The sequence below is a fragment of the Amia ocellicauda genome, chromosome 9 (genome assembly GCF_036373705.1).
Source record: "Amia ocellicauda isolate fAmiCal2 chromosome 9, fAmiCal2.hap1, whole genome shotgun sequence".
NCBI lineage: Eukaryota > Metazoa > Chordata > Actinopteri > Amiiformes > Amiidae > Amia > Amia ocellicauda.
The window spans coordinates 37890855-37903399 of record NC_089858.1 but is presented as its reverse complement, the minus strand read 5'-3'; the positions used below and the strand labels follow the sequence as shown (position 1 = coordinate 37903399).

The 12545-nt window shown below is 38.4% G+C and overlaps 1 protein-coding gene across 6 annotated transcripts in view; it reads left to right on the top strand.

The window, feature by feature from the left end:
• Positions 1-12384, top strand: part of nsd3 (nuclear receptor binding SET domain protein 3) — a 32709-nt gene extending 20325 nt beyond the window's left edge. For all 6 annotated transcript variants that reach the window (XM_066714401.1, XM_066714397.1, XM_066714402.1 and 3 more), the window contains 9 exons: positions 1542-1698; positions 1947-2149; positions 2533-2645; positions 2957-3226; positions 4358-4474; positions 4621-4762; positions 5182-5288; positions 5445-5649; positions 6036-12384. In XM_066714401.1, the coding sequence (XP_066570498.1) occupies positions 1542-1698; positions 1947-2149; positions 2533-2645; positions 2957-3226; positions 4358-4474; positions 4621-4762; positions 5182-5288; positions 5445-5649; positions 6036-6277 (1556 nt within the window). In that variant the 3' untranslated portion in view covers positions 6278-12384. The remainder of the gene's footprint in view (positions 1-1541; positions 1699-1946; positions 2150-2532; positions 2646-2956; positions 3227-4357; positions 4475-4620; positions 4763-5181; positions 5289-5444; positions 5650-6035) is intronic.
• Positions 12385-12545: the final 161 nt, after the last annotated feature.

Here is a 12545-nt window from a genome sequence, read left to right as displayed (position 1 = left end):
TCTTAAGGTTTTATGTATTTTTTAGATCGCCTACTTTATATTGTCATTTTAAAACAATTTACAGAATCATTTAATAACCTTAATGCTAGTGTTTGATGCATCTGGATGTTTTGCAAGTCATTGGGAAGGTCTACATGAATAAATGAAAAAGTTACTGGATACATATATCTGAAGCGCATACCTGGTTATTTTGAGCCCTGAAGGTGCTTGGCTTTAAGCAAATTGTGCTGCTGCAAATGAAATTGTTTCTGCTTAGCTTTTCAGCTTACTTTGATTTAAAACAATGATTTATGCTTCTTGCCAATATTTGTGTGCTGATCAAATAAGGGGTCTTTTAATTTTTCTGATTTTGCGGCCAATAAAATAAATACATTTATTATACGGTTTTAGATGGCATGTTTGTTGTTGTTTTAACTGATTGTTGCACGACACTGTTAAATGAGCTCAGTGTTAATTTTTGGTACACTGTTGATGAACTCTACTACAAGTATAATTACTTCAAATTCATTATTGCAGAGGAAACCTAGAACTTTCCAGACTTGAACTTGCACTTAATTAAATGTGCAGAGACTTAAAAAACATGACTTAAAAAGTATATTTTAGTCCAAAATAAACAATTTCCCTAATTATTATTATTTTTATAGTTTTTTTCTTCACCCAAGTCATCTTTAAAGCAGTGCTAGCCAGATCGCAATTAAAGACGAATCCATTTCGACACTTCTTTAAGTTCCACAGTAACAGAATGAAACACAAATTAAAAATCCTTCTGAAAACTCTGTAGATAAGAAAGTTTTCTGTGATGCTTTTAATGTTTAAAAATAATGCATCGCTATATATATATATAATTAGATTGGATAATTTTGCTTACAATGAACAATCTTCACACATTCCCAAATTTAACTGCAGTCATCTTTTTAAACCTGCTAGAACCAATCTACTCTGAGACTACGCCTGTGTAGAATTACATTGTAGTCATCATGAACTTCATGGCATTTAGCTGGGGCTGGGGGTGCGGGGGGGAGGGTGGAGAGGGAAATCAAAACACAAAATTTCCGATTCTTGGGCAAGAACAGCAAACCAATACCTTGCATGTATGTGTTTGTGGCTTATTTTTCACGTGCCGTTTTTAACAGTGCAGTATTGTATTGCCTTTTTTTGGTTTTGTTTGTTTCTTAATGAAACTCCAGAACGTGCAATGGCAGAATACTATCAACTCCCAAATCCAAATCATGTGAAATCAAATCCACTGATGCATGCAAACCCGACTCTGGAGGTGTTTGACTGGGTTCTCAAAGCCTGTTCTGCAAAGTCCTTGATATACTCCTGCCCCTCATTATCAAATGCTTAGTTTTGTATGTCCCGCCCTTTACTTTGAAGGTGGGAATACTTAAGAGAATCTGAGTTTTATGTACGGGTAGATGGCAGACTTTTTGCAACAAGGCTTTGAGAATTTGGCCACCTTCTCCTCCTCTGGTTAAGGTCATGTTGTAAACCCCTTCCTCTCCCCCCCACCCCCGTCTCCTGCTCTCTCTGTGCGAAAGGTGGAAGATTATTGTGCTGCGAATCCTGCCCAGCCTCTTTCCATCCAGAGTGCTTGAGCATTGAGATGCCCGATGGGATCTGGTTCTGTAATGAGTGCCGAGTGGGGAAGAAGCCTCATTACAAGCAGATAGTCTGGGTCAAGCTGGGGAACTACAGGTGAGCCACACAATCTTTTGCTACTTTTTGGTTGTTCTCTTTGTCTTTGTGTTCTCTGAACTTTCAAAATCTGTGGAATAGGACTGGCTACTTTAAATTACTCTGACGAAAGGGAAAAGAAAAAACATACGCACAACAGAGAAACAAATAACCACAACATCAAGGTGCGATTGTGTGCGTCACCTTAAACTGGCCCATCCAGAATATACATTTTTATTAATACTTACCTGAAGTTTTCTTCTCCACAGGTGGTGGCCGGCAGAGATCTGTAACCCCCGATTAGTCCCTTTCAACATACAGACTCTGAAGCACGACATCGGGGACTTCCCAGTCTTCTTCTTCGGCTCCCACGATTACTATTGGATCAATCAGGGTCGAGTCTTCCCTTACGTTGAAGGCGACAAGAACTTTGCCGAGGGTCAGATCAGTATAAACAAGACCTTCAAGAAAGGTAAGGTGGTCTTGGATATCGCTGAAGCTGATCTGTGTGATAGAACAGTTTCCAAACTCGGGTCTCCACCGAATGCATCCTACATAGTGATTGGAAACGCTGACACAGACGTTTAGACATGTATTTATTATTTAAGCACTCTGCATTTATTTTTTTGATTTGAAAAAGATTTAAACATCTTTCATATATATATATTTTTTTTTTTCCTTCATCATCTCATTCTGTGATTCACTGCCCAAACAGAGCTCATAAATCAGACTCTAATGGGTCTACATACAGCAGCATAGACACTGCTTGGCAATTTATCCTGTAGACATTTTCAAACCTAGCCTAAGTTTAAGTCAGTGAGTTTGTGGTGTATGCTATTTGTGCTCTGTTTCCAGCTCTTGAAGAGGCTGCTAAGAGGTTCCAGGAGCTAAAGGCCCAGAGAGAGAGCAAAGAGGCCCTGGAGCAGGAACGCAACTCTCGGAAACCACCGCCATACAAGTTCATAAAGGTGAGCCGGTTCGCCATTGAGTTGTGAAAGACTCGGCCATACACTGCCAGCATTACACAATCGTATCTCTGTTTTTTAACGTGGAGTAGCAATGGAGTGCCCAAAGCATCGCTCAAAAAGTATCTTGACAACGGCGTCTTGAGTCGAGTAGAGCAGTTGCACAAAAGCACAGGAGGTGAACAATTTGGGTTACAGGGCTGTGTTTATTTGTGTAGGAGGAGTCTTGTGGAAAGCCAATGAAACTCCAGATAAGGAACACGCAAATTAACGATCATAAATGTCGCGTGTTGGGGGTTTTGTCTCGTCTCCAGTCCAACAAGCCGGTAGGGAAGGTCCAGATCCACATGGCGGACTTGTCGGAGATCCCCCGCTGTAACTGCAAGCCCAGCGATGAGAACCCCTGCAGCCCCGACTCTGAGTGTCTGAACAGGATGCTGCAGTACGAGTGCCACCCTCAAGTGTGCCCGGCCGGAGACCGCTGCCAAAACCAGTGCTTTACCAAGCGCCTCTACCCCGAGACCGAGGTCATCAAGACCGAGGGTCGAGGCTGGGGGCTCAAAACGAAAAGAGAACTCAAGAAGGTAAGGGGTCTGTGCCCAAAACCCACATACCTCTCACGTTCATCTCTCTCCCTCCGCTACCCCCAAATGCGCTCGCCTGTTTAGATCAATTAACCCTCTCGATGGTTAGCTAGAGGCCAATCTGACATTGTAGTACTGCACCTCTACCCCGATATAATGTGATCCAATATAATGCGAATTCAGTTATAAAGCTAAAATGGGTTTGAAAGAGTAAAAGCTGAGCGCATTTACAGCATTTTTAACTTTTATCTGATCTTCATTGCATAAAAACAATTGTCTGCAAGTCTTAATTAAAATTACAACATTGACAGTTTAAATCCATTTATTACTTAATTTTAAGTTTTAAAAAGACCCATCTCCAAAATGTTTTCAAACTATTTAATAGTTAACTGTTCATATACTTAACAATATACGTATAACATAGTTGTGACAAAGTGGCCCAAGCTCCTATTTGCTTAAATACCAAAATCCTTTTATACAACAATTTTGTAAGGATGTGTAATTAAAATAGTTTTCTGATATTTTATATGAAATTTGCATTTCCTAAGCATTCCCACAATGACTGATGTTGACGAAACTGAAACTGAACCTACATGGTTGTATTTCGCAGTGTTTAATACTGGTGTTGTTAATACACTATCTTTTAAGTAAGTATATAAAATAACTGTTGTAATTAAAGAAAGGAGATACAGTTTAACCATTTTAGAACAGATTTATTTACTGCATACACCATGTCAGCTCTAAAAATATTTGCTGACCATTAATACTGGAAATGCTTGAGGCCAAAGCAAGTTCAATATAACGCAGTTTCACCTGTAACGCGGTAAGAGTTTTTAGGCTCCCGAGGAGCACGTTATACTGGGGTAGAGCTGTATTTCCAACACAGGTCCAGAAGGACTCGAAATTTCAGTTGTTTGTTTATTCCAGGCCATTTGTTGTCACCTACGATCTCCACCCATTCATGAAAACAACTGACAAGGTTGAAATAAGGTGATCAGAGTTGAAGTTGGATGGAAAAGCTTCACCCAGGACCAGGGCTGGGAACCGCAGTTGTTTATATTGAAACATGAGCCTTTTTGGGTTTATTTTATCACATTCGCTGTTTTATAATCTGTTGCCGTCTCTTCACAGGGGGAGTTTGTGACCGAGTACGTTGGGGAGCTGATCGACTCCGAGGAATGTAGGCAGCGGATCAAACACGCCCACGAGAACCACGTCACCAACTTCTACATGCTGACCCTCACCAAGGTATGGCCTGCTGTCGCTTCTCTGAGGCTTTTAAACTCTTGGCCAGCCTCAAAATCATGTTGAATGTCAATTTCTTTCTAGTTTCCAGTTTGTAATACGGACTTTGCCTGTCCTACTACATCCACCCCCCTCCCCCCCCCCCGCAGGATCGCGTCATTGATGCTGGACCCAAAGGCAACTACTCCCGTTTCATGAACCATAGCTGCAGTCCCAACTGTGAGACGCAGAAGTGGACGGTGAACGGGGATGTGCGAGTCGGCCTGTTTGCCCTGTGTGACATCGAGCCCGGTGAGACCACGGCTGCCCTCTCTTTAGCCCCCATGCAGTCTGCCTCCTATTGGTGCTTCATTCAAGTCCAATTCTATGCCATGGATTTCAGCTTCCTCTCTTTATTACAAAAATAAAGCAAACTGTTATTTGCTTTAAGTCACAAAAAACACATTCATGTAATGATGTTTCCTTGTTGTAGACTGAAATTATACAATTATAAACTAGCAGTAAAGCCAAATCTTTTAACCAAAGACGCACTCTGTAGTTATGTACAGGTTTGCCTTCCAAGATTGTTCTAGAATGCCAGAGTTGTTGATGTAAATATATATTTTACAGAGGGTACGTACAGAGTTCCTTCTCCTTGCTCTGATATTGATCGCTTCACATCTTTCTCGTCATGGAGTATTTCATTTCTTTCCTCTGCTGTTTTGTTGTAGAAACTGAGCTGACGTTCAATTACAATCTGGACTGCCTAGGGAACGGACGGACATCTTGCCACTGCGGCGCTGAGAACTGCAGTGGATTTCTGGGTGTGCGACCAAAGGTAGGACGACACATTGGTCACCAACTTGAGGTGGACGTTTTACTTGCCCCATCGTCAGCACTAAAATAAAACTATTTTATGAATGCCCTGAGTGGTAAGGAATGCTCTGATCGTGTCCTACTAGCAGGCCCTTTTTTTTTTTTTTTTTAACCAAAGAGCGCTGTCGTCATCGAGAAGGAAGAGAAAGCGAAGAACGCCAAACTCAAAGCGAAGAAGCGCAAGCTGAAACCCGAAAGCAAGCAGGTCCACGAGTATTTCTGTTTCTGCTGCGGGGAAGGAGGGGAGCTGGTCATGTGCGATAAGAAAGACTGCCCCAAAGCGTACCACCTCTTATGCCTTAACCTGACTAAACCACCATACGGTACGTTGGTACTTACACACTGCTCACCCAACTCCATTAAAGTCATCCACGTTGCAGAAATATTTAAATAGTTATTATGAAGTCACTTTGCTACCTTTAATCCTGTAAGCCACCAAATGAATAAATATTGATAGTGCATATATACAGCACAAAGTTAAATAACAATAAAACAAATACGAACTTCATAGCACACATTTCAGGATAGCAACAAACCCTATTTGTTTTTGTCAGGGAAACCTCCCCAACCACTAAAATGAATAGTGTTCCCGTAATCAGTGTTCTATAGTTTAGCATTCAGAGTATTGATTATAGATTGCTCTTCTGCACTCTCTGGATGGGCGCCAGTGTGTTTTCTAATGTTCTCTTGGCCCGTGTTGCCCCTGCAGGCCGCTGGGAATGCCCCTGGCACCACTGCAGCGTGTGCGAACGCTCGTCCGTGTCCTTCTGCGAGTTCTGCCCCCGCTCCTTCTGCAAGGAGCATGACAAAGGGGCTCTGGGGCCCTCGGCTCTGGAGGGCCGGCTCTGCTGCTCCAGTCACGACCCCAAGAGCCCCCTGGCCCCTGAGGCCTTCGGCAAGATGAAGATCAAGGTGGAGCCCCAGGACCCCGCGGAGGCGACGGGAGAATGAGTGAAAAAGAGTATAAAATGAAATCTTTAAATGAGAAATGAGGGGTGGGGGGGTATCGAGTTCTAAGCGTAAGTAGTGAAACCTGGCTTTTTACTTTACTGGCAACCATAGTGTGTGTGTATATGTATGTATGTATGTGTATGTTTTATATATTTATATATATATAAATATATAAAATGAGAATTTCACTTTTTAATTGTTGTTCACCTTACAGTCCATTCCAGTTTACAGCAGGTATGAACCTAAATGCTGACAGTTCCAGTTTGGGCTGAGATTAACAAAATGAACTTTTCCCACCACCGAACCGAACCGGACGGGACAGTATTGGCGTCGGCACTTTGTACATGGAAGACTTTTAATGCTGGTGGAGTTGGGACCGTTCCCTGCCTCTGCTGGTTATATATAGGTAATTTTTTCCTGCTTTTACGCCATACTGTGAGCTGTGGTTTGCCTCAGAGCCCCTGTATTCTGCCAGTATTTGAATATTTTAAAATGCCTCGCTGTTTATGCTGGGTCGTATATATATTGAAGCAGAAAGTGTGTTTCTGCCAACTCGTAGGTCACTCCAAATATCTATAAATATTGTTTATATGTACCTCTTTTAAAACCATTTTGTGCAATTTTAACAGGAATACACTACATTTCAGATCACTAATTATGTGCATCTTTTACCTGGGGGTGTTGTTTTTAATCCTCCCCTGACACATTGTTTTAAACCCTTCCTTCACCTTGCAGAATCTGTTTTTACCTCTTCCTCTCCCATTGTCTAGTGTGACGTGTTTTTCTTGGCCATTTTTCTTGACTTTGAAATACTGAAATAGTTTGATACGTGGTATTTATTTTTCAAACTGAACTGTTACACGTCTGCATTTCAGTTGTGATTGTTTATCATCTTGGTATGTAAAAGGAAATGTAATGTATTCATTTTAACTGCGTATGAACCTGTCAATGTTTTTCACGTTAGAGGGATTGTAATATTGTTTACTTTCACGTTTTTGGTGGGTAGTAAGAACAGTTAGCTAGTGAAAATTGAATCTTAGAAGAATTGCATTGCATATCGAATTGTTTCCTGGTTTTGATTTGACTGTACATGCAATGACTTCTCTGAATTCTTTCAGAAGCATAGAATATAAACGCGTTTACTAAAACAATTGTACTTCTACCAGCCAGTTTTATTTGCCTTACTTCTTAACATCTATAGTTTTTAGTTTTCTCCAGTGTTGTTAGCAAATGCACTTTACTCATATTTCATCAACCGCAGAGGAAAATGGATAGAAGTAGGTGAGATTTAAGGAGTTTAGGAAATTAATTCTCTGTGTAATTTAATGTATTTGCTCTGTCAGATCCTGTATTTATAGATTCACTCACAACGTGGTCGAAATGTAAGGTAGTAGTATAGGATGACCCTACCTTTCTTGCGTCCGCTCAGGTTTTGCACATACAGAAGAAAATGTGACAAAATATTACTAGAAACATTTCAAAGTTAAGAAAGTTAAAGAAAAAAGGTTTAACTCGCATAATGGACAGTGTGGGAGAAAAATATGCTGTAACCAAGCCAAGGTTGGAAGTGGGATTTAAAACAGTTTTTTGTTTCTGTTATGTTTTACTCCCCTGTGAAATTGGGGGTATTTTTCCTTTGCTTGCTTTCTATCCTGATGAACTAAGAATTACTTAATATTCTACAGATATCTTTTTAACCAATAGTTGCTTCCTGGGAAAACAAAAAAACAAGACCAAAACATGTTTTTATAATTTTGTTTTTCAATGAAGTGTAAGAGCTTATTAGTTTCCCCCCTCATTTGTAATGAACTGAAAAGCATACTGGTCTCACTTGACCTCACATTTGATGTTCTCCTGGTGCTACGTTCCTCAGTTGATCATGTTATGTAATTTCAGTATTATCGCAGCATTCACAGCGTCTTTGATATTGCACATTTGAAGTAGTGGTCTGGGACAAGTATAATCAAGGACAATTCAATATCTGAAGCGTACACAACAACCCAAACATTGCTTTATAGTGCATATTTCAGACTGTACAGTTTAAAAATAACTCGCATTGAAACGCTTGACAGAGAAGTGTCTTTATTTTATTATTTTTTAGTTAAATGTAAGAAAAATGTGTATCAGTTTTAATCAATGCATGCAAATCTGTATTTTTGTTTATTTTTGTTTGTTTTTTGTTTGTTTTCTGAAAGCACTAATCATTTCATTAGGTGCATATCATGAACTATGTTTTGCAAGTCTCCCGTTTTTTGTGCTGTTTGTTGGTCTGGGGGACTGTTAAAATAGGATAAAGAAAAATGTTTTGAAGAGATTATATCTGTAAATATTCAAATCATGTATTATCTTTTATTTAAAATAATAGTTCAAATTAGTTTTAAAAGAAATCAATTTTAACACTAAAAGGCACATCACTCTTTCTTCTTCATCTCAAAAGGGTGATTTGATATGATGTGCGTTTAATATAGAAAATTGGACTCTGGTACTGTGCATTTCACAGAAATTGGTTTTACCATTTTCGTTTTCTGTGCATTTAATTTAAAGGTTGGTGATTTTCGATTTAAATTTGTCAAAGAAAGGGCATTTCTTTTTCTTTTTACACTAGGAAAATGTGATGTGACCGGAAACAAGTGTACTGTATCTCTCAGCAAATTAACCCAAAACCTTATTTTTGAGAGCCTAACTACCTTAAATGCTATACTATGATATATCCAGTCCTACATACTAGCTAGAGCACTGCCTACACACTCATTTGCTACCATTCGATAACTAATACAAGCTTGGATTTGCAAATTTTTTAGATGTTGCGCCTTTTCACTGCAATATTTGCTAATGCTCTTTATCGTTGAAACCAGGGCAGAGGGTTTCATGAAATATGACGGAGACATTTTTATCCAGTTCATTTATAAAACCGAGGGGCTTAAAATGCTAAACATTGGATGGGATTTTAATCTTTTCAGTACTGATGTTTCGGTTTGGATATAACCATAGGCATCGGTTTAAGGGAGAACACGTCCCCCCAATGTTGAGAGAACGTTAAATATCCCCCCCAATATTGTATGCCTGGCTCCATAGGCGTAAGGGACATATCCCCCCAATATTGACAGCGCCCCCCCCAATTCTGAAATGAAACTTACACCTCTGGATGTAACTATACCTTATCTGTTCTTTTCTCATAACATTTGTGTGTATCTGATGCTTCTTTTTTTAAACCTCCATTACTGTTAGTCAAACTATGTAATGTGGAGTCTTTATTTTCTCGTGCTTTTATTAAACAAATCTAAGAAAACAAAATGTTCTCTCGGTACACAGAGACTTCACAAATCTGAAATGACACTCCAACTGTATTTCAGTGCAAATATTAGGAAACCGTTGCACCCTTGAAAACTGTGTAAAGATATTCATACATTTTTTGTTAAAAAAACAAGGAACAGGAATATGAATACTCTTTCTTTTCTCTCTTTGGAAAAAGGATCTGTACAGAAACAAAAACGACTTCTGTGAAAATTGGGGATTGAATTACAAATTGGAAAGAGGGATCGTTCCTGTCAATCAACCCTGTCCTAACATTCATAGCCGTCTCCTGAGGTTACCCCCGGGGGACGGAGGGTGCCCTGCCAATGCTTGTACTTTGTATAACTGCGTTCCTCTGAAACTCTTAATGGTACGGCTCCTGCAGATTGAGATGCCAACATTGTGTGTGCTTTAAAGGGATTCTTCACTGAAACATGTCTTTCTAGGCTGTTAGGCCTAACTTGAACAGTTACTTTCTCTTCAGTTAAAGTCTCTTCAAGACACTAAAACCAGTTAGTCAACCAAATAACAATATAGCACAGTTGCTGGTATAAAAACAGTCACTTTATTTGTGAGGAAAATCTGCCTAGCCTCCCCCGCAACCTAATGTATACTTGAATATCTTATGTTGTTATTGTTGTTTTGAATCAATTTTATTTATAAATAATTTTGTACAACAGTGTCATATTAAGTAGATTAGCAGATTGTGTGCTATTTTAAACACCATTCATTTGTATTTTTTGTATTTGTTGGTGGGGGAGAGATGATTGAAAATGAGGGCAAGTGAAGCAGAATACAAGTTTGTTTTTAGTGTTTCGTTCCAAGCCATAGTGTCTTTCCAGGAAAATTGGAAAATGATATTGATCTCCCCTTTAATAATAAAAATAAAAACTAAACAAAAATCATACACACAAAAAATAGTTATCAATTGAAAAAATACAAAAAGAGACTTCAGATGTTTACACTCGTACATTCATGTTGTTTTTCTTTTTGGCTTAATTAGAATTCCCCCCATAGCTGTACCAATTTTTGAATAAATGTGTATGTGTGTGTATGTATATGTGTGTGTGTGTATATATATATATATATATATATATATATATATATATATATATATATATATATATATATATATAAAAAACCAATATGAACTAAAAACGATTATGCGCCTCCGGATATTTAGCGTCAAATCTTTCGATTTTTAATCATGATTTGTCTTTGTGTGTGAATTGTCCTGTCCAAGCTCCAGGTGTTTCTGAACTCAAACCATCTCTTTCTTCTAGAAAAGCAGGACAAGGGCACTGTTTGGAGGGTTGATAACCAATAACCATAACCAGAAAAAAAAATACACGAGAATCCCAATGCAGTCTCTGATATACTCTGACATTCTCTGCCTACCAAACTGGTACTTATTTTGCTAGCCTGTACAGTTCTCAGAATTAATTAGTGTCGTCATTTTATTTTGTGGTTTGTTTGTAAGTAACGTGTTTGAGAGAGATCCTGCTTGGCTGTCTCTCAGAGGTACTTGGGAGGTTTTCCTACAACAGGGATACCTCCAGATAGCTGTGTGCGTGCCCCGCTTTAGGCAGTAGATTATAGTTGCTTCTCTCCAAATGCTGCTTGATTCTAACTCCAGAAACAAATATATACTTCTGCTGCTGCTGCCTCAAATGTACTTTTATGTTCTTTATTTTTTCCAGCAGTAAAATTGCACATAATCAACCTAGCCTGTAACAGACTTGGTTTGGACCTCAGGATTTTTCACTGTCTATACTTTTCATTCAATTCAAGACAACTATTGCTACAACGAAAACGCTTACTGTGCCCCCAATGAGAAACCGAGAGAGACGTAAAGGACGAATTGTTGTAAAAGATTGCGCATTATGTTACATGTTATTATTCTATCATGGCTGGTCAGTATTCTGTAAACCACAGATGTATATTCTTTAAAAAAAAAAGAAATGAAAAAAGAAAAATGAAAAAAAGGAAAGCGGGCAAAAATGTTTATATACATATCTTGTACTGGTTATTCTTTGGAGTGTATTACATATTGTTTGTGGTTTATTTTTTAACAAAGTATTAAAATGAGGATAACTCCTGTACAAGATGTAAAACAAAAATCGAACTTTTTTTTTTTTTTTTTTTATGAACGTCATTTTAAAGGGATAATGCAGATGCTGTCATTATTTCCATGTGATCTTTACCTTTTAAAAGTTTGTTGGTTTTGTGAAATGTTGATTGTAATTGTTGACTATCCATTATGACATTGAAATAAAGTATACACTCAGAATATTTGAAGACAAAAAAATAACAAAACAAAAAAAATTATAATGGCTTGGCTAGAATAAAAAAAAAAAAAAGAGAAAAATCATCTTCAAGACACTAAAGTAGTGATGCCTCCTTGCGATTTTTGCCAGGAGGATTTTAACTGTTAATTGATGTTGCTGTTTAGAATTAAAGAGAAAACACCAATTATTTTTGTTTTGTCGTTTAGCCTATGTTCTTGCATAGTGTAAAAGAATGATGCTTGTGTAATCCTGTATATAGTTAGCGAAACCAATTGTCATTAGTTGTAGTTCTTTAGAATGCTTGTAATATTTAGCTTCTGAATGTGTGCGACTGTAGGAACGTATAATTTTTTTGTACATTATATTGACTGAAATGTCCTTTTTTTATTTGAACTATTTTGGAATTCAGATGTGTTTTGCTTCTGCCAGAATTCATTCTGAAAGGTTTTTAAATGACATTCCACAGAGTTATCAGTTTCAGACTTTGCTTGAGGTTTGACTTCAATAAAAACTGTTCTGAATGTTCCAGAGGGCAGCGAGTCTTTGTGCTTTGTGTTCTTGTCTTTGTAGGTGGTCCACGCCCAGAGCGCATGAGGTTTGTGTTGCTGAGGTTGTGCTCTTAAAACTTTTATGAACAAGCTACACTCACCCCTCTGTGTTTATATTACACAACATGGTAACAAAGC